This window comes from Manis pentadactyla, chromosome 7 (assembly GCF_030020395.1).
Source record: "Manis pentadactyla isolate mManPen7 chromosome 7, mManPen7.hap1, whole genome shotgun sequence".
Taxonomy (NCBI): Eukaryota; Metazoa; Chordata; class Mammalia; order Pholidota; family Manidae; genus Manis; species Manis pentadactyla.
In genome coordinates, this window is record NC_080025.1 from 14,333,699 (window position 1) to 14,353,215 (window position 19,517).

At 36.7% G+C, this 19,517-nt stretch overlaps 1 protein-coding gene across 27 annotated transcripts in view; it reads right to left on the minus strand.

Moving 5' to 3' along the window:
- The window catches only part of VPS37A (VPS37A subunit of ESCRT-I), a 62,146-nt gene that overhangs the window by 37,251 nt on the left and 5,378 nt on the right, over window positions 1-19,517 (minus strand). For all 27 annotated transcript variants that reach the window (XM_057505139.1, XM_057505140.1, XM_057505138.1 and 24 more), the window contains exons 2-5: window positions 12,696-12,770; window positions 10,715-10,829; window positions 10,021-10,121; window positions 212-437 (exon numbers count right to left, since the gene is read on the minus strand). In XM_057505139.1, coding sequence (XP_057361122.1) covers window positions 212-437; window positions 10,021-10,121; window positions 10,715-10,829; window positions 12,696-12,770 — 517 coding nt within the window. The remainder of the gene's footprint in view (window positions 1-211; window positions 438-10,020; window positions 10,122-10,714; window positions 10,830-12,695; window positions 12,771-19,517) is intronic.

A 19,517-nucleotide genomic window follows, 5' to 3' on the forward strand; every position in this document is an offset into this window, starting at 1 on the left:
TGTGACTCTAAACTCTCTCTTCTACTCTATTCAAAGTTCCCTATCTGCAAATAAATGCTCTGAGTTTATTACTTGAGTTGAAAATGGGATTTAATCTTTTTGTCTTTTGTTCCTAAGTTAGTGATTGGCACAAGGAGGCATTTAATACATATTTATTCATTGTTATTCACTGTTTCAAGGGTACAAAATATAGACAACTGAAAATACCAACCGGTGCTGAAGTGTCTGTTGTGGGAACAGGTAACGGCAGATTTGAAAGGACACCAAATGAAGGAGCAGCGGGTTTGGCTGTTGTATGACTTGTTGTTGAAGAAGAAATAGTGTCAGCAACAGATAAAGAAGTGATAGTCCTGTTAGCTTCTTGTGGGGGATATGGAGAAAGAAAGGGAAAACCCTGAGAAGCATAAGGAGGCATCCCACTGGGGTTACTGTATAAGCTGAAGAGAAAGAGAAAAGAATTAGGTTAGATTTTCAGGTAAATATATAAAATTATTCCTAAACTGTTCTAAATGACAATGGTCTTACATTATGGACAGAAATGGTTCATGGCAGGAGACAATTGTCACAATTAACCAAATTAAATCTTATATAAACTGATAAAATTTGAACACTCCAACGAGAGAATTGTGGTTTCCATGAAAAAGAAAAATGTTTTAGAAAAAACATAATCCAACTAGTCAGAGAAGTGAATAGACAGGCTGTTTTTGAGTTTTGGGCATCCATTGGCATCAACCAGTACCTCATACAAGGAACAGAGAACAACACTTAAACCAGAAAATTTATTCAAGAGGAGGTTACTCAGGAGCTTTCACTATATCTGGGAAAACATGAGTTAAAGTCACTATTTTTCTAGAAAATTTTAAAGGAAAATTGTATAGATGAGCTGCTAAAGATGTTGAAATACAAATGAGATGCATATAAAAAACATGTATTTGTATTTCAAAAATTGGCACAGGAGTATGTACTTGAGATTTCACCAGAGAACAATATTTCTTTTTGCAAGATAATAAGTATTTGGGTTCTGCTTCAAGATGGTGACATAGGAAGATTCTGAAATCACCTTGTCTTATGGACACATTGAGTTTACATAGTCATGGAACAATTTCCTCTGAAAACACTCTAAAGATTAGCTAAGTGATTCCTACACATCTGACAAGCAAGAAAACCACAATTAAGAGGGTAGGAGAGACTGACATGCAATCTTGCCATCAACCCCACCCCTGGCACAGTGACCCACAGTCATGCGGAAACTTGAAACCCAGAGCTTCTCCCTGAGGAGCAAAGGGTGTGAACTCCACACTGAGTACCTCAGCTTTTAAGATCTGCACCCATGACATGAGCCCCCAAAACATCTAGCCTTGCAAAGGGGCTTGCATCCATGAGACCCACAAGGCTATAGTGAACTAAGAAATGGCTTGTAAATGGCTCACACATTTGGAATGACCTACCCCAGAGCCCAGCAAATAAGTAGCAGATTGAGAAGCACCCACACTTTATGCGGAAGAGGCTCATTTGCTCATCTTGAAGCATCAGCCTAAGGATCAGGCATCTAATTTAACATACATCCGTCCAGGGACGCACTGGGATATCCTCTGGGGACAGAAGCTGGTGGGCACCGTCTGCTTGCTAATAGCATGCCTCAGTCCAGCTGTAGATGCCACCTTTGCGCTCCTCCTCTGCTGTACTCCAGAGAGCCAGGATCGCTCAGAGGGAAGCTTTGACATGTCTGGTACCCTGGATTTTGCAGCTGCCACATACGGGATGCCACCTGATTGCCTGACTCTGGAGGTCAGAGTGGCCTGCATTCCTCAGTCCCACAGAACTGCACAATCAGGTGACAGATCTTGGCAGGCACCACTCCCACGGCACTGCAGAGACAGCAGACTAACACACCCCAGTCTTTCTGTGGAAGAGGCCTATTTGCTTGCCCAATAAGTATTCTGTGGAGGCACTCTGAGGGAGTCAAAGGACTCCATTCACAGCCACTCCATCTGCCCCAAATTCCTCACTGGTATATCCCAGAAAGGAGTTTATATGCTCATCTGGAGACCGGATTATTATGACTGCTGCCCAGAAGACACCTCCGGATTGCTTGGCTCTGGGGGACAGTGGGGCTTACACCTGCAGACCCACAGGACTATATTTAATTCCACACTTTAAAAGCTGCTGTCTGGGATTCTGGGTTCCAATAAGCCTGTATCCAAGAACTGATAGAACCTCCCTTCTGGGACACTGACAGGTTTTGGAACACCATCAACTACAGAGGACTATTAAAAATATAACAGATTGCATGAACTATCACAGAGGTTTGAGAGAGTCAAAACCTAGGGCACAGTTGAAAAATAAGGTTCATCACCTACTCCAGACTTCAACAATGGGAGAGATGGCTGTTTTATCCTATATATATAAACCAACACATGGAGTCAAGCAAAATGAAGAAACAGAGATGTGTTCCAAACAAAAGAACAAGATAAAACCTCAAAAAAAACCATCGATGAAACAGAAGTATCTGATATGGAATGCAAAGTAACAATCATAAAGAGGCTCACTAAATGAGGGAGAAAATACTGTAAGAATGTCAATAAAGAAAAAGAAAAAGTAAGTAACTACCAGGTAGAAGTCACAGAGCTGAAAAATACAGTATCTTCACTGAAAAATACACTAGAGGAGTTCAATAGCAGACTAAATACAGCAGAAGAAAGCATCAGTGAACTCCAAGATAGTGCAGTGAAGTCACCCAGTAGGAGCAGCAAAGTGAGAGGAGTGACAGAAGACGGTGAATAGGGGGTCACTATGATAACCTCCTCCCATGTACACACTGAGGAAGCAATGCCCTCTGATACAACTAACTCTAAAATAGACTTGAAGACTGCAGAAGAGACTGTCTACACCTAATGAAAAGAAGACCTCACTGATCACTGAGGATCCAAGCCCATCCTTCATTCCAATCCACAAGTGGGAGGGAGAGAGGAGCACAGTGGGGGATGGGGAAGAAAAATGCTCAGGAACCTGCCACACCTGGCCCTGGGAATCTTCTCTGGGAAGATGAGTCCCCAAAGCATTGGGATTTGAAGATTAACAGGGCTGCACACCAGGGAGGGCTGGAGTGCTGTGGGGTAGCCAAGTCTCTACTTACTGAGAAGTGTGTTCTGCCCATCTCTGAGACCCAACACAGGCAGTAGTCTGAAAGTAGATTTGCCAGCCTCAAGAAGTGCACTGGAGGGGCAGGGGTTTGGGGGAACTCTCTCCAGAGGACAGAGGGCATGTGGACAAACTTTTCCAGCCTTCCCTTAGCCTAAGTGATTAGAGGCTTGCAGGAGGAGCAGCTCTGAAACTCTCCATCTACCTGGCTGGCTCAGACCCAGCATTCTCCCTACAGACCTGCCACACGCAACACATTCAGCCCAGCAGCCAGTAAGGTGGTGGCCCCACCCACAATGCAGGGGAAATGCCAGGCTTCACACACAGGCTAAGCAGTGGAGAGTCACCGATGCTGGCAGAGAGGCAGAGGGTAGACCGGGCCCACAGCCCACCAAGAGCAGTCACTGTTTAGCCACAACACAGAACCCCACCGGAGCACCTGGGTCTGGTGCTTCAGGATGCCACTACTTTCAAGGCCAGGAGGTATAGCTGATATATCTAATACATAGGAACATAGAGAACCAGGCAAAATAAGAAAACAGAGGAATGTGTTCCAAACAAACAAACAAGACAAAACACTAGAAAAAGTATTAAATGAAAGAGATCAGGAATCTGTCTGGGGAAAAGAACTATCCCAGGGAGGACTTCAACAAAGAGTAGAAAATATTAAAAAAGCAGTCAGAGCTGAAAAAATACAATAACCAAAATGAAAATGCAGTACAGGGAATGAACAGTAGACTAGAGGCTGCAGAAGAATGGATCAGTGAGCTGGAAGTCAGGGCAATGGAAAGTAACCAAGCTGAAGGTCACAGAGAAAAAAGAATTTCTAAAAATGAGAGATGATAAGAGAGTTCTACAACAACTCCAAGGAAACAATATTCTCAGGATAGGGGTCCTAGAACGGAGAGAGAGAAATGGGTAGAAAATCTACTTGAGGAATTAACAGCTGAAAATTTCCCCAGGGAAGGAAGCAGACATTCAGCTCCTGGAAACACGGATAACTCCTAACAAGATGAACCCCAGGACCTCAACAAGACACATAGTAATTAAAATGGCAAATATTAAAGATAAAGAGAGAATTTAAAAGGAACAAGAGAAAGGCAAAGTTTCCTACAAGGGAAACCATTTAAGTTTATCAGCAGATCTTTCACCAGAAACGTTACAGGCAAGAAGGGAGTGGCATGAAATCAAACTGGTGACAGGGAAAAATCTACAACCAGGATACTCTACATATTGACAGCAGGGGCTTTAACATGCCCTTACATCAACAGATAGATCATTCAGACAGGAAGTAAATAAGGAAACAGCAGTGTTGAATGACAAATTAGAGTAGATGGTCTTAAGGTATATAAGAACATTCCACCCCCAAACTACAGAATACACATTCTCCTCAAGGGCATGAAACATTTTCCAGAAGAGATTATATAATTTGATAACAAGATAAGTCTCAATAAATCAGGAAGACTGAAATTTTATCAAGCATCTTTTCAGACCAAAATGGTATTACACTAGAAATCAGTTTTAAGAAAAAGACTGGAAAAAACAAACACTTGGTGATTAAACAACATACTTCTAACTAATAAATGCACTGGTGAACAGATCAAAGAGGAAATTAAACAATACATGGAGACAAATGGAAATAGAAACACACAGTTCAAAATATGTGGAATGCAATGATTAAAAAAAAGTGTTTCTAAGAGGGAAGTTCATATCAATACAGACCTACCTCAAGAAACAAGCATCTCAAACAATTAACCTTATAAGTAAAGATACTGGAAAAAAGAACAAAGCCCAAAGTTAGTAGATGGAGGGACATAATAAAGATCAGAGCAGAAATAAATTAAATAGACTAAGAAAATAATAGAAAAAGAAATCAATGAAACCAAGAACTAGTTCTTTGTGAAGATAAAAAAAGACAGACCTTTAGCCACACTTACTAAAAAAAAGGACACAAAATCATGAGTTTTTATAAAAAGAAGTTAAAACTGACACCACAGAATTTCAGAGAATTATAATTCTATGAAAAATTATATACTAATAAATTGGACAAGCTAGAAGAAATAAATAGAAACATACAGTCTTTCAAGACTGACACAAGAAGAAACAGAATATCTGAACAGAATAATTACTAGCAACAAAATTGAACTGGTAATCACAAAACTCCCAACAGGCAAAAGTCCTGTATGAGATGACTTCACAGATCATTTCTACCAAACATTTAAAGAACAATATCATTCTTAAAGTAGTCCAAAAAATAGAAGAGGAATACTTCCAAACATTCTATGTGGCAAACATTACTGTAATACAAAAATATGACAGACTGCAAAAAAAGAAAACTAGACACAAATATCCTTGATTAACACAGATGCAAAAACCCTCAACAAAATATTAGCAAACCATATTCAAAAACACATGGAGATTCTGGTAAAAAGATGGTGGTGTGACAAGTGAGGCAGAAACCTCCTCCCAAAAGCGCATATGCCACAAAAATACAGCAAATACAGATAATCCTGAAAGACTGACCTGAAGACTGTTACAGACTGCCTACATCTGGGGAAAAGAGAAGACCTCACAGAAAAGGGTAAAGTAGCAAAGCTGTGATCTGGTGCGACCTAAGCCCTCCCCCGACCCCAGCTTGCAGGCAGGAGGAAGAGAAATGGAACGGGAAAGAAGTAGAAGCCCAGGACTGCTAAACACCCACCCTGGGCAGCTACATGTAAGGGAATGAACTGGATTACTATCTAACTCCATACACAAAAGTAAACTTGAAATGGATCAAAGCCCTGAATATAAGTCATGAAACCATAAAACTCTTAGAAGAAAATAGGCAAAAATCTCTGGAATTTAAACAAGAGAAATTTTTCCTGAACACATCTCCTCAGGCAAGGGAAACAAAAGCAAAAAATGCATGGGACTACATCAAACTACAAAGATTCTGTACAGAAAAGAACACCATCCGCAGAACAAAAAGGGATCCTATACTATGGGAGAATTTAATCAGAAACATATCTGATAAGGGGTTAACAGCCAAAATATATAAAGAGCTCACACATTTCAAAAAGCAAATAACCCGATTAAAAAATGGGCAGAGGATCTGAAAAGCCACTTCTCCAAAGAAGAAATTCAGATAGCCAATAGGCACATGAAAAGATGCCCCACATTGCTAATTATCAGGGAAATGCAAATTAAAACCACAATGAGATATCACCTCACACCAGTTAGGATGGCCAACATTCAAAAAAGAAGGAACAACAAATGCTGGAGAGGATGTGGAGAAAGGGGAACCCTCCTACATTGTTGGTGGGAATGTAAATAATTCAAGCATTGTGGAAAGCAATATGGAGTTTCCTCAAGACATTAAAAACAGAAATACCATTTGACCCAAGAATTCCACTTCTAGGAATTTACCCAAAGCAAAGAAGATCCATGTTTCAAAAAGACATATGCACCCCTATGTTTATGGCAGTACTATTTATAATAGTCAAGATATGGAAGTAACCTAAGTGTCCAAAAATAGATGAATAGATAAAGAAGATGTGGTACATATATATACTCAGTGGAATATTATTAAGCCTTAAGAAAGAAATCAATCCTGCAATTTCCAGCAACATGGATGGACCTAGATGGTATTATGCTCAGTGAAATAAACCAGTCAGAGAAAGACAAAATACCGTATGATTTCACTTTTTGGGGAATATAAAAACAAAACAAAATAAATGAACAAAACAGCAGCAGACTCATAGACACTGAGAAATGACAGGTATTTGGGGGGGAAGTGTGAGGGGGATAAAAGGGCGTAAATTTTCAACCATAATATAAGTTGGTCATGGGGATGGCAGTACAACATGGAGAATATAACCAATGATTCTGTAACTTCTTCCTATGTTGACAGAAAGTAACTTCACTAGCTGGGGTACGAATTTAGTAGTATGGGTAACTGCTGAACCACTGTGTCATATAATTGAAACCAATATAAGATTGTGTAGCAACGATGCTTCAATCAAAAAAAAAATGGACACAGCAATATTTTTGTCCCATACACTCTTCCAGAATGTTGGCACTCCACCATCATGAGTAAAAGCCTATTTCCTCCCCTTAAATCAGCCAGGACTTTGTGATTGCTGAACAAACTGAATGTGGCAGAAGTGACACTCAATGACTTCAGCAGCTAAATCATAGGAGGAGACATGACTTTCTTATAGCTCTCCCTCAGGATGTCAGCTAATGCCTTTGATGAGCAGGCTGATAGCCCTCTGATGATAAGACACAAGAGCACCCTCTAATCAACCCTTCCTGAATTACAGGTTAGTGAGCAAAATTAATGTGTTCATTGTTTTAAGCCAGAATTTTGTAATTAGTTATGAAGCCTTAGTAACCAGACAGGTTTTAGCACCTGGAAGTGGAATGCTATGACAAAAAAGTATGAAAGCATGGGAGTGGCTTTGGAACCAAACAGAGATGAAAGCTGGATGTACTCGCAGGAGAGTGTGAAAGAATGTTAGCAGGTGCCTCTTGGGCCTTTGAGAAAGGGGATCAAGGAGCACTTAAAGCAAAGAAGAAAATGTTATGGAAGGGGAATTTTGGTTTAAAAAGGAGAGCTAGTGTCAAGTGAAAAGATGCCTGCGGACCTTTAAACTTCTATAAGCAGGAAGCAGGTTGAAAAAACTATTCACCTGCAAACAAGGGTTCAATTTAGGAAAGGTAGAATGATTCAGAAGATGAAAGCAAGAACCCAGAATTACTCTGTGAAAAATCATTCCCACAAAGTAAGACTAAGTCCTTATTAAAGAAACGGCAGTGTATGCTTAGCAGAATTTCAGAACTGCTATGGAACAGTGGCTCCTGTGCACCTCCATTTTCTACCTTTTTGAGCAGAAGGGTTGACAGTGGTTATCTCAAGCCTGTTCTACTGTTGTACAATGGGTATGTGAGGGGCAGCTACCCTGTCTTTTTAATTCATGCCTTCATATCAAGAGGAACTGTACTTGCGGAACATACCTAAGAAAACTCATCTGTACCTGAATCTGATTTAGATGCTGAAACCTTGGATTCTGAACAAGAGTTGATTCTGTAACGTGGCAAACTCTGAAAGTTCTTGAGAGAAAGAATAAGTGCATTTTTGCATGTGGAGATGTGAATTGCTATGGCCAGAATGTGGCACACGATTTTCCAAAATGGCAATAACCAGATTTCCAGTCCCACATGCCCTTCCTGATCTTTGCAACTACAAGAGATGGTGTTTATTTCCCTTCACCTTTGAACCTGGGTGGAACTTTGTGACTGACTGTGCAAACAGAATGTAGCAGAAATGATACTAACTGACATCCAGGGCTATATCATAAAGGACAATACAGCTTCCACCTGACTTGCTGTCTTTCCTGGGATGCTTGCCCTTAGAATCCAATCGCCATGCTCTGAGGAAGCCCAGGGCATACACAGATGTATCAGCTGATGCTGTCTGCTAAGGGCTCAGCTTCAGCCAACATTAACTGCCAGACAGAATTAAGTAAGCCTTCAGATGATTTCAACCACTGGACTTCAAGCCACACCAACTAAAGCAAAAGATGAAACAAAAACAAGCTATCTCCATAGTCCCTAACCGAATTGCAGATTCATAAAGAAAATTAAAGTTGATACTTTAACCATAAATCTTAGGGTAGTTCTTTATTCATGCTTAGTAATTAGAATATACCCCTATTCAAGAAGCTTTTGGGAGGCTGTAAGCAAGAAACTAGGAAATAGCCTGAGAAAGAGAAACACACAGGATCCAGGAAAAGAAGAAGAATCCAAATGGTAAAGTGACAGAGGGAAATCCCAGGGTGAGAGCTGTGCAGTAGTAGTACAGAGTAACAAATTCAGAATGGGCAGGAAAAAAACAGAGCAATGTCTACAGGGGGAAAAGAAATAAAAGGAACCTAGAGATTATCCGACAGGTTTGATGATTTTGAAAAATTATTTGAAAGATATTGTTTATAACTTCTGAAAAATGTGGAAAATTAAAAAGATTGAAGAGAACAAAACCAATGGAAAATGGAAGTAACTATTAATTACAGAAAAGAAAAAGTTATAGCATAAGGAAATGTAATCATGACAAAGTACTTGGCTTAGCAATAGGGAATATTTACAATCAAAGTAATGAAAACACCTAACATGAATTTAATAAAAATCACAATATAATTTCACTGGGAGGATGAGGGGAAACAAAGGTTTGTGAAAGATAATGAATCCTCATCAATTGTAACAGGAGGTCAATAGGTAACATCTAAAATTGAAGAATCAAGAGATAATAATACATATATATTATTCAGAAAGACAAAGGTAAATACAGCTAACCTTTGAACAACATGGTTTTTAACTGTGTGGGTCCACATTGTGGATTTTTAAAAATAAATACAGTACAGCACTATAAATCTATTTTCTCTTAGGATTTTCTTAGTAACATTTTCTTTTCTCTAGCTTACCTTATTGTAAGAATCAGTATATAATACATATACAAAATATATGTTAATCAACTATGTTATCAGTAGGCTTATGGTCTTTTACATAATATTATGTATGATATATAATAGCCTACAATAGCAGTCTATTAGTTAAGTTTTTAGGGAGTCAAAAGTTATATGTGGATTTTCAACTGTGCGGTGGGTGTGGGGGTCAGTGCCCCTAACCTTCATGTTGTTCAAGGGTTGACTATATTAGAAAAGCAGCTAAAAGAAGAAAACACAGTTGCCTCTGAAAAGTATGAATGTATTTACGCGAAGGTAGGGATGTGAAAACAGAGGACTGCTCTTTAACATCATTTGAAATTTTAAATTACATTTTGATTTACTTTGATAAAAATAAACATATATAAGCAGTTTTCTTTGTAATAAATATACTTACTATGGAAATGCTGTTGAAGTAGGAGCTAAAACTGGAGGGTTCTTCCAAAACTCATCCAACAGACTCTGAATGATTTTTCCAAGATCTGAGTGCATTGTGAACTAAAAGCAACAGTAATACAGGGTGATCAAAATCACTTTCAGAAGTCTCATTAGGACAATGTCACTACAAAACTTAATTTTTAACCCACTTTTGCAAGTCAAGAATTAAATGAAAAGCAAAGGATAGTATGCCAATGAACATATTAGCAATCTATAACTTAACAACATTATCTTACAGCATCAATACAATAAGTCAGGTTGAAAGTCTATTTAATCAACAAGGCTGAAATATTTCCACATGTTACTATTTATCTATTTATAATAATTTGAAAGTTCAAAGGTAAATACTGAGAGTATATGTAAGCTATAGTCCCTCAAATTAATCAATCACATATGTACCCTAAGAACTTCAAGGAATAACTGAATTTTATCCCTTCCTAACAACTACAGAAGATCTGTGAACCAAAGTTCTAACAATAGGTTCTCACCAACAAAACATCTTCAAATTACTATTAATATTATATATAGTGAATTTTTTTTGAAAACTACTGATTCCAGATGAGATTTTAGATCCATTTTAGATTTCTGAAATATTTAGTAAAAAAAAATACACCTGTTATATTACTCTGAAATAAGTTATGCCATATACATACATTGTTTACTAATGGAGAGGTAACATATATTCCTTGTTTATCCATTAAGTGATGTCGTATTGGTGGATAAACACTGATCACTGGTTTTTCCTGAGGAAATTGTGGAGGGAGCAATCTGGTGAAAAGCAGAACAGATGAAAAACAACAACAAAAAAAGACAGCAAAGGTTACATTACATAGTCATAATCCTAAAACAAAGTTAGTTAAAAAATTTAATTTTCATACTTTCCTTTAGATTAATTATTAATAAGTGCTCTATTATGGTTGTTGAGTTTATTAAAATACACAAAAGGATACACTTTGGCAACAAGATTATATATAAAGTAATTCAACACAGTAAAACCTCCTTCATGTGGAATATGGATATCCTGAATTATGGAATATTCTTCACACCATGACAGTTAATTGCTTTTTAAGACAATATACTAAGTCATACAAAATCTAACTAAACATCAGATCAGGCATTTCTACCAGATGAGCCATATTAACCCAGTCTGGTTATTTACTAGACCACAAGTTCTGGCCATATAAGTTCCTTGTGGTTTTTCTATTTTTGAAATGCTGCCAAGAATTATTTCACTATCTGTTGAATTGTTAAAGGCTGAGAGGATAAAACGGGAAGTACTAGGACTAAAACACTGCTTTGGTTTTACACTGCTATCTTCTAAATGTCCCAAATAACACATTTCTCCTAACTTTAAGGTCAATCATATGATTTCAAGTAAAGAACACTAAATTTTCAATACAAAAAAAAAAAAGAAAATCTTAACCTTTTTGGAACTACTATAAATTTAAAAGTAGGGAGTGAAATCTTAAAAAATGGGATTTAATGGATACAGAACTGTTTTCCAACTCTCCTCTAAAACTCAGAAGAATGTCCCTTTAATTGCCTCTCTTTTCTCCTGCTGGCTCAGAAAACTATTTGTTGACAGCATAAGAAGAAAGCTTGAGTCCCTGTTGGTTTCTCCTACTTAGCCCTACCTAGGGCATGTGAAGAGATAAAACTACTTCACTTGCATAGTTGAAGACATTAAATTAGTTTGGTACAAAAATAGGCAATGAATGGCCTTTGGAGACCAACCAATCTGGGTTTGTACCTTGACTGCACTATTTTTTACTACCTATGTGATTGTGTTTACCCTAATTTGCAAAGCTGTTTGCTGTGAGGATTCAAAGGGTTCCTATTTATCAACAACATAGCATAATGTTTGGCACTGTTAAATATGCATGCTTTAATTCACTCATTCAATTAGGATTTAATAAGACCTCCGATGTGCTGGCACTATGATAGACAATGAGGATATGAAGTGAACAAATGATGGTTCCTGCCTTCAAATTAGGTGCCTTTATACTTTGCCCAAACATCTGCTCCAGCACCGAGCCATCTAACATAATAATTATTTGACATTAAAAGCTACTAATTGCACTTAAAGTTAAATGGGTACTTCAGCAATCACTTTGTCCAACATTTCCTCTTTAAAACTTAATAACCTCATGGCTTTATATTCTAAACTTTTAATTTTCTTTTCTTTAAAAATAATCAGATCAAAATCAGCCTTGAACTTTCTGGTTGATACAGTATATCTGTTGCTGAAAACTACAATAATTTAACTTGTTTCTGAAAGAAGTGAATACATCTCTAACAATTTTCTACATATGATAGCTTTGCCATTATGTTCTTACTCTTTTGGCTTACCTCCAGCTAAGGCTTTCATGCAAATCAATAAAAATGATCATAGTACTAAGAATTATTATTACATCTTTTTATTGCATTTCCACTTTTACGGTTTCTTCCTTACAACAATATACATTACAGTGATGTCTTTAAAAATGTTTTATTTCAAGAAATTGTATAACTTTACTAAACTGTAGTTACTAGAAAGGGAATATTTGAAATATGTTCAGTAACTAAGAAACAAAATTTTAAAAAAGATTTTTTGAAGTCCTATTACATGACAAAATAGGATACAATTCTACTCACATATTAATGTTAATTGTCAGGTTGTTTACGGTGATGGGCAACCTGTATTCCACATCTTTCTGTATTTCTGCTATACTGTAGGAGAAAATTTGAGAAAAAAATTTACCTAAAGTTATAAAACCATTAATGTTAAAAGAAATGCTAAATGTTTTTAGAGCCTACTAAAACTACTTCTAATTTTAATCACAGAATCTAGATAGCCAATATAATTTGTATCTTTAGGGAAAAATGATAGGTTTATCAAGTACTTTTAAAAGACAATAATATTTTGAGATATCCAAGTGTGTGTGTGTGTGTGTGTGTGTGTGTGTGTGTGTGTGTGTGTGTGTGTGTGTGTGTGTGTGTTGGGGGAGAGGTAAGGAGGGAAAAACATTGAGGCAAAGAGGCAAAGAAAAACTTTTGTATTAATACTAGATTGATTTGCTATCACTTCATCTAATTCATCATTAATAAAAACAATTGTTAGCCCTCTGGTTAATACAGGTCAGCAAGACATCTGGGTTCTGATTCTAACTCTGCCACTACCCAGCAATAAAGACAGCTGGGAAGTCTGGGTCTTAGTAGCTTACTTAGAAGTCTGGATGATATGTCCCACAGTCTTAAGACAGAGTCTGCTGACTGCTGTCCATAAACAAGTATTTCCCTTCTACCTAAATAAGTCAAGTGTGATTTTAATCTTGGTAACAATGTTCCAGCCAATAGAGAGAGGTACAGCTAGTAGTTGCTACAGACTTCCAGCCAATAGAGAGAGGGAAGTTGTGGGGTGGAGTTTCCAGAAAGCGTTTTAAAGGGGAACAAGAAAACTGATATGAGTCCATTTGCCCTTCCTGGCTGGACCTCACAGCTGTCTGGACCGTAAGTGACCCTGAGAATGGATGCCATTCACTAGGGAGAGCTAAGCAGAAAGACAGAAATAGTTTGGGTCCTTGATGACTATGGAATTGTCAAATTGAATGCCTTTTGTGTGTCTGTTTTATCTTAAGTCACTATTTTGGAAGTTTTTGTTATGAGCAGCTGAACGTAACTGCCAACTAATAAGGGTCCCTAGTATTTTAGCATTCCACATTCACAATTTTTATTTTTAATTGCAGGCATACATTACAATTATAATCTACCAACCAAATCTTTTGGAAGCCCACTTGCAATTCTAATCAACATTCATAACATTTGTAAAGGGAAAAATGTTAGGTAGTATTGAAGAGTTAAGGTTGGGAGGAAGTTGATCATTAAGTAGACATGAAATTTTTTCAGGTATAAATACCTTTGAAAGATTTAGCATTTACATCATGATTTTTTGTTCTTTTTTTTGTTGCTGTAACTACAACTTTAGAAAACCTTTTATTTTCCTAGTTTTTTGGCCTTCTGACAAAAACCTAGCCTCTAGAATATATAAATTTTAGGTAGCCTGAAAGGTTGAGAATGCTGGGATGGACTTACAAAGAAATCACGGATGTTGATAAGCTCTCTCCTCTGAGATGGGATGGGGTTATGATTGAGAAGAAACAGCTGAGACTCAAGAAGATATTCCATATTAGGACTTACACAATTTTTATAAAGTTTCTCATAAGGAATCAGGTTTGGATTGGGATACTGTCAGCTTCCTCGGCTGTAATGAACACTACACAGTCAAAAAATGGCTTAAGGTTTTTATTCCTCTTCATTATCTCACCACCCTAATTTATTACTGCTTCAAGGGAACACTGGTCACAAAAGCACCCAACAGTTCAAAGCCAAGTAGAACATCTTAGTGATTAAAAACTTGACCTCCTAACCTAGGCTTCCTGGAATCAAAAACCTCCTATGATTTACTTGTATGATCTTGGCAAGTTACTTACACTGTCTAAGCCTTATCTCTCAAATGGGATGTTAGAAGTATTTACCTAAAAGAGTTCTTAGATTAAATGAGATAATACATGTAAAGCCTCCACATAATACCACAATAATTACTCAGTATACACTAGTCATTATTAAATAAGCATTAGAACATGCATATAAGTTGGAGCCTTGTCTAATCTGTAGTACTAAAGTTATATAGCTCAGTTTTTTAAACAGTGTATTTTTTAAAAGAAAATTTTCATAGAAAAGTTGATTTTTACTTAAATCATTGGCTAGAGGTGTTCAATTCACTGTCCCCACAATTATATTTTTTGACATTTATTTCAATTTTTGACAAGTTTCTTTCATAAATGAAGTACAAATACCTGAAGGTAACACATGCAACATTAGTAAGAGCTGAACAATCATTAACAAATATCAAAACAAGTTAATTATGGCAACTGATTGGGTTCAGGAAAGGCTACCCCAAAGTATGGCACTTTCTCATTTTGCGTATTTTAAGCTGATGGAGGAATTTTGAGAAAACAGCAAAAGCAGGAAAGTTACTCTGACCTCCCACCCCCACACTTTTTCCTGAAACAGGTCATAAAATCCTCATGTGAGAGGTGCCCTACCTTATCTCCAAAGACAAAGGGGCACCAAGAAGAATACTGACAGGCTTTGCTAATCACACCCCACTCCCCTTCACTACAATTACCCCATATTCCTTAACCTATCACATTCCTCCATGACTGTTTACTCTTTGTCAAACTTAGCATAAAATACTCAGGTCTGTTTCTTTGGGTTTTCATTTCCTTATTAAGGCTCCTGTGTCATGTAAAACTTTTATTAAATACATTTGTATGCTTTTCTCCTGTTAATCTGTCTTTAATTTTCAGATCCAGCCACAGACCCTAAGAGGACTGAGGAAAACTTTTTCCTCCCTTACACCAGCTGCATTAGACAAAAATGACATATCTGTTCTACTTAATTAAAATAATAATCACTCCCTGAAAAGTTACCATGTGATTTTTGTTATTATAAATAACTTAAAAAAATCAATTCCAAATATAATTCATTCTCATTAAAAAAACAAACATAAAAATCACTTAGAACTTGTATCCCTAAGATAACCATTGCTAACATACTGGTATATTTACCTTTTCATCTTTCTACATTCACAGCCTTATTTATAATACATTACAACATACACAGTTATACTGTATATTCCATATACAAATAATAAGCAGAAAGAAATTAAGAAATCAATCCCATTTACAACTGCATCAGAAAGAATAAGATACCCAGGAATAAATTAAACCAAGGAGGTGAAAGACCTATACTTTGAAAACTATAAGACACTGATAAGAGAAACTGAAGAAGACACAATAAATGCATAACTATTCCATGTTCATGGAGATGAAGAATAAATATTGTTAAAATAGCCATTTTACCCAAAGCAATCTAAAGAGTCAATGCAATACCTGTCAAAATATCAATGACATTTTTTACAATGATAGATCAAATAATCCTGAAATTTTTATGAACCACAAAAAACCCTCAGTAGCCAATGCAATCTTGAGAAAGAAGAGCAATGCTGGAGGTATCACATCCTCCCAATTTCAAACTGTACTATAAATCTATAGTAATAAAAACATTATGGTACTGGCACAAAAACAGATCAGAGGAACAGAACAAAGAGCCCAGAAATAAATTCACACTTACAAATGGTGAATTAATATATGATGAAGGAGCAAGAATTTTGGTATAATGACAGGGTAACTACACTTTCTGTGGTGAGAATTTAGTATGTATATAATTGTCAAATCACTATGTTGTACATCTGAAACCAACATAATATTGTAGAGCAACTATATTCCAATAAAAAACAAAGCACGCAAAAAATAAAATTGACTGCAGTGATGGTTGCACATTATCTGTGAAAATACTAAAAATAATTAACTGTACACTTTAAATGGGTAAACTATAATCTCAAAGCAGTTAAAACTTTTTTCAATAAAAGAACAATTCTATTGTTCTTACAATTTTTAACTTGCTCTTTTCTAAATCAGTAAAGGTTATTTTACAGTATCTTTTTTTAATGGCTTCATAATTTTCTAGTGTGCTATATAACCTATTCTCTATTAGATGCTTAGATTGTTTCCAATTCTTACTACTACAAATCATGCTCTGAAAAAAAGTTCTTAGTCATATGTTTATGCTGACAGGTAGTACTTTTTAAGCTGTAAATACACACACACACACACATACACACACACACACACATTTTAAAGTAATACATATCACAAGAGAAAATTTAAATGACCTTCCATTAACAGTTTTATTTTCTAGGTTCTTTAAGAGAAGTGAATTACTATGGTTTTACCTAAGTGGTTCTAAATCTGTCTGGGACTAAAGAAAGCTATAATAACAGATAACTTTGTTAGCCAAAATGTTTGATTAATTTCATCTTCATTTCTTTGATAGTCCCTGAAAACTATAAAATAGACCTTGAAATGCAATGGAGGCACAAATTATGGTCAAAAGATTCCTTTTGTAGAACAATCAATCATTTATTTCCTACTTCATATTTTGTATAAACTTGGATTTCATAAGACTTGGTTTAACTGAACAACTACATTAATCCACCATCTTGAAAGGAAATGGAAATAGAGATGAACAGTGTGTATTTGCTCTCAAGAGGCAATGAGCATGAAGAGAAAGGCCAAGTGATTAAAAAAGATCAATTCAAGATACTGATGGCATGCCTTTCCCACAGTGTTAGGCACATCTTGTAAATAAAAGATTCAGATGCTTGATGGAGGCAGGTAGACGGAGATTAGACAACTTCCTTTTCCCATCTAAATCTCCAGGAAATAACAAAACAGACTTTAAAAAAGCAAATCTATAATAGTGCTGGAAAGCAAATAATTCCATAAGCAAACAAGAAATTTTGAGGAACCCCTGAAAGATAAAAAAGATGGGATAAGATTTAAGGAAAAGGGATGAAAATAAGGAGAAAATAAAGAGAAAGAAAGTAAACACAGGAACTAATGACAACAACAAAATGTAAGACCAATGCAATGTAGGGGCAGTTTGAAGGTCCTCCAAGCCCTTGAACTTAAGTCAGTGCAAATCCAGAGGGTGGAGGGTGGAGCAGGAGCATTTCTCAGGATAATGAATGGGGGAGAGCTTTGGAATCAGATAGGTTAGAGCAGTTTCTTTTCCCTGCTCGTTCCAACCAGCAGACAGCAGTAATATCTGCACCTGGAACACAGTGAGGTAGCCTCTAAGGTAGCACTGCCTTAGACTACTGACTCTCAGGAAGGCTCCATTTCCAGAAGACAACTATCAGCTTGCCCCATGTTGGAGCAAGTCACTCTTTTTCATTCATCACTAGAGGCAGAAATGAACATAGCAAACCAAGCAAGACATGCATCAAACTCAAGAAGCCCAAAACACAAAAACTCAAGGAAAAAGAGGTAACTGGGCAAACACAAGACAATTCTTGTGCATTAAGAAACTGAAAATTTAAAATAAATAGTTCAGTGATCTGATAAATAAATGGTTAAGTAAATGGTTCAGTGCTCTCTTTGGAAAATACTTATCATATCCTTCTCTTGGAGAATACTGATGCACTTTACCATACTGAAGTCTTCAAGAAACTCTATAAAGTTTTAAATCTATTTGACAATGGACCACTTACTTAACAGTATTTTTTGAACAGCGTACTGTACAACACAGGATAATGACAGAGATGTGCAAAGAGCTAAAGAAACACAGAAGAAAGCACCTAACCTAAGCAGGGCTAAGGGTGGTTGGGTGTTCTGGGGGGGGGGGGGAATCTGAGCTACACCTAAAAATCAGTAACAGTTAATACTCAGGAAAGAGAATTAGGGAAAGAAAATATACATTCTAGACAAAGCAAAGAGCATTAGAAAAGCTTCAGATATGAAATAATACTGGGTCTCTAAATGTGTCCACATCCTCTGCCATGTAAAAAGACTTGATATCCTCTCTGCTGACACCTCTCCATCAGTCACATCACCATCTTCTGGGACAACCAGGCATTAAGCTAAGGAAGTTGAATTTTTCTGGGCAAAAGTTAGGAAATTGCTAAAAGGAACAGCATGGTCAAACTCGAATTTTAGAAAAGATTACTCTGGTAGTCACATGGAACAAAAAAATCAAGGGAACAAGACTGGAGGCAGAGAGAATAGTTAGAATCCTGTGGTAGTAGGGATGGAAGACTGAGTAGAAACAAGGACGATCAGGTTTTTGGTTTAGATGAGCAGAAAGCAGAGGTAGCTTGGAAGGAGCTCAGAGGGAGGAGGAGAGGGGAAGATGTGGCTGGATTCACCTAGCAATGGAGAAATGATTGGGTGCTTTTTTTTTTTTTAAGTAGGTATGGAGTGAAACTATTAGGGAGAGAATTAACTAGAAATAGCACTTGAGCTATTTATGTTCTATGTAAGAAAATTTTTCTTATAAACAGTAACATGATTTATTGTGTCATGTACTCTTTAATTATAGCTTTTAATCACTGGTTATATAAACTATATGGTTTGATAGCAATTAAAATTCACTTATGGGATTGTTTGATACACTTAATTTTAAAGTTCACTATAAGAGCTCAACATCCAATCAAAATATTGACATTTTGTAAATTTCTGTAGCATCAATAAGCTAAGGCTTAACAGGTTCTTGTAGGATTTTTTTTTGTTCTTAACAAGGCAATTTCCTTCCCTAAGGAAGTTTTAATGTCAAAACCTGTAAGAGTTAGATAAAGTATATAAATGAAGGCAGTTGCTTGTAGTACCACAGAGAGGACTACAAACTGGTAAAATGGAGAATGGGCAGCCCCATAAAGGGGACAACAGCCAATCTTCAACTCAAAGCAATGTTGCTATATGAGAACTGTTTCCAGGTTTTCTATTTTAAAAGAAAAGTTGGAGGGGAGGGGGTTATATTGTACTTGTGCTCAATTCTGTTGTGAATTTAAAACTG